The 2,492-nt window shown below is 47.6% G+C and overlaps 1 protein-coding gene across 1 annotated transcript; it reads left to right on the forward strand.

Moving 5' to 3' along the window:
* The first annotated feature begins 702 nt into the window (after window positions 1-702).
* Window positions 703-1,563, forward strand: LOC106982015 (huntingtin-interacting protein M). Its single transcript, XM_015080163.3, has one exon. The coding sequence runs from the start codon at window positions 1,112-1,114 to the stop codon at window positions 1,448-1,450; it is 339 nt and encodes a 112-aa protein (XP_014935649.3). The 5' UTR covers window positions 703-1,111; the 3' UTR covers window positions 1,451-1,563.
* The last annotated feature ends 929 nt before the right edge of the window (window positions 1,564-2,492 follow it).

The following is a 2,492-nucleotide window of genomic DNA, read 5'->3' on the forward strand; positions in this document are numbered from 1 at the left end:
GGTGATAAAACTACTGAGCTATAAGCATGTGCTCCATTCAAAATAAAGGAAAGATGATTTTGAGGACAGAGCCATGGTTGCAGGTAAAGTCATGTGACCAGAGGGAGGAGCCTGAAGCCACAAAAGATAATTCCCAGATTGAAACCTATGTAGGTTTGTCTCCTTGATCCCCATTGCTTGGATCAGAGACTCCTCTCTTCCTTCTACTTCTCTCTTTTGCCACTAGAGGGTATATAACTGTTATCAGCTGTAAATGAACCTAAAAGAAAGCAGAAACACAAACTTAGTGGAGAGGAAAATTTAAATGAGAGAAATGAGAGGCAACATCTCTTGGTGCTTTGGCTTCCCCTAGGACAGCCAAGAAGACAACTGGGGTTAAACTAAGCCCAAGGTACACTTCTCTTTCTCAACAATGTTTACCTGATTCTGACATATAAACATCCCATTATGGTTTCCAGAATGATCAAGGGGGGTATTTCTCAAACAGTGTAAAATCAAGACACTAATACAGATATGAAATAAACATGTGTTAAAAGATTCTGTTTAATCAATGAGGGAATGGGAAGAGGTTATAACAGGTTCACAGAGAATCCAAGGATGAGATGCAGGAAATGTAATCAAGAATATTTAAATCAATGTGTAAATTGAGGCAAAAGTGGTCTTATTATATCATGGGGGGGGGGGTCAGTGTAATGTCTCCTAGATAACACATTTTACATATTTATCACTAGGATTATAAAAGACCTCAGAGACAATAGAAGGCCAGAATCAGATAATGTGGAGTGGTGTCCTAAGACTGAAAAGTTTTCCATTGAAACATATATTTATCTTTATAATGTTAAAATAAGCAGAAAATTACAGTTTTCTCAAAATCAGGTCCAGTCACTAGGGTGACCAGGTTCCTGTGCTGGACGTTTCCAGGTTGATGCCTGATGACACAATGGGCACCAGTAACATCACAAAGTGTAAGATGTCACAAAGGCAGCTCCCTGACCAATGAGGAGCAAGAGCAGGGGCATGTAGTGGGGAAGGTTAACTGCTGGTATCTTGAGAGACCTAATCCAGCTGGAGAAGGAAGCAGAGCTGATTGGAGCCAAACCCAGCCAACATCATGTCGGGGAAAAAAATCCAGGCGAGCTCCTGTCAGACTCCATCCCATCTTATAAGAAGTGAGCTAAAGTGTCCTTTGAGCTACGTGGACCGCCTCCTGCTTGAGGATCAACATACCCAAGGCTCGGATTCATCCATAAATCATTTCCGCCTTACCATGCTTGACCACCTTACTGACTACATCCTAGAGATGGTAGCCAATGAGGCCATCAATAGCAATATGCACACCGTCCCACAAGATGATAGAGGCGTTGGCAGCAACAGACAGCCCCCCCAAAACTTGAAGAATGTGAACTTCACTCTGCTTGATGAGATGCCTGGACCCAGGAGAAGTGGCTAAAGACTGGGTCCCAGAGCCTGGAGGGAGTCCTCACAGCCGTAGTCTTAGACAAAGCTTCTCATAGCTGAGGAATCGTTGGCCTCTGTCATCAGTAAATAAACGAGTTCAATCTAGTGCCATGCTTCTGACTGACTTCTGTTTCTGCCATTCTGCGTTGGAGGCGTCTGTCAGACATCTGGGAGGAGATCTCCCATGGGGAGTGGAGGGTGGACAGGGTGATCAGTGTGGGATGCTGGACTGGGCATTTCGGGGAGCGGTTTTGCTGGGGACAGTGCGGGAAGCGGCCCTGAGGGAGTAGCGGGTCAGGGGGAAGAGACTTCCTCACTGGCGCTGAGCCAGTCCAGGCTTGTGAGGCCAGGAGGCTGGCGGGGTGGGGGTGGCTCTCCCAGGCATGTTGAATGCCCAGAAGGAGGGTGGGGGCTGAAGACCACGACTGAGGTGCCACAGGCCTTATTCCTGACCAGAGACCATGTGGAAGTCAGGAGGTGATGGCAGTGGGGGTGGGTGGAGAGGGTGGCATAGCAGCCGACACGCACTTAACGGGCCAGGGCTTCGCATGAAGATTGAGGAGCGACGGGGAAACCATGAAGAGGTACACGTAGAAGGAACTATGCTCAGGTTGATTTGATGGCCTTATACCCCGCCTCATTCCAAAAACGGGCTCGAGGTAGGGATTATTAGCTAGTGCTGCGGTACTCTGTGGAGTATATCCTTCTGCCCTCTTTCGCGGACACTGGTCACCCGTATAGTACTATGAAAGGTAGCATCTGGCCTCAGACATGCGATCCTAGATGTTCTTTTTAAAAGCCATTTGTTGATGTTTCTCTATTTTGAGAGAGAGCATACAGGGAAGGGGCTGAACGAGAGGGAGAGGGAGAATCCCAAGGGAGCTCCCTACCACCGGCGCAGAGCCCGATGCGGGGCTCGATCCCAGGAACTGTGAGATCATGACCTGAGCCAAAACCAACAGGCAGACCCTTGACTGAGCCTCCCAGGTGTCCCAATCCTATGAAGTTCTTAATGGTTATTGTTAATAGATTTA

Source organism: Acinonyx jubatus, chromosome X, assembly GCF_027475565.1.
Source record: "Acinonyx jubatus isolate Ajub_Pintada_27869175 chromosome X, VMU_Ajub_asm_v1.0, whole genome shotgun sequence".
Lineage (NCBI taxonomy): Eukaryota > Metazoa > Chordata > Mammalia > Carnivora > Felidae > Acinonyx > Acinonyx jubatus.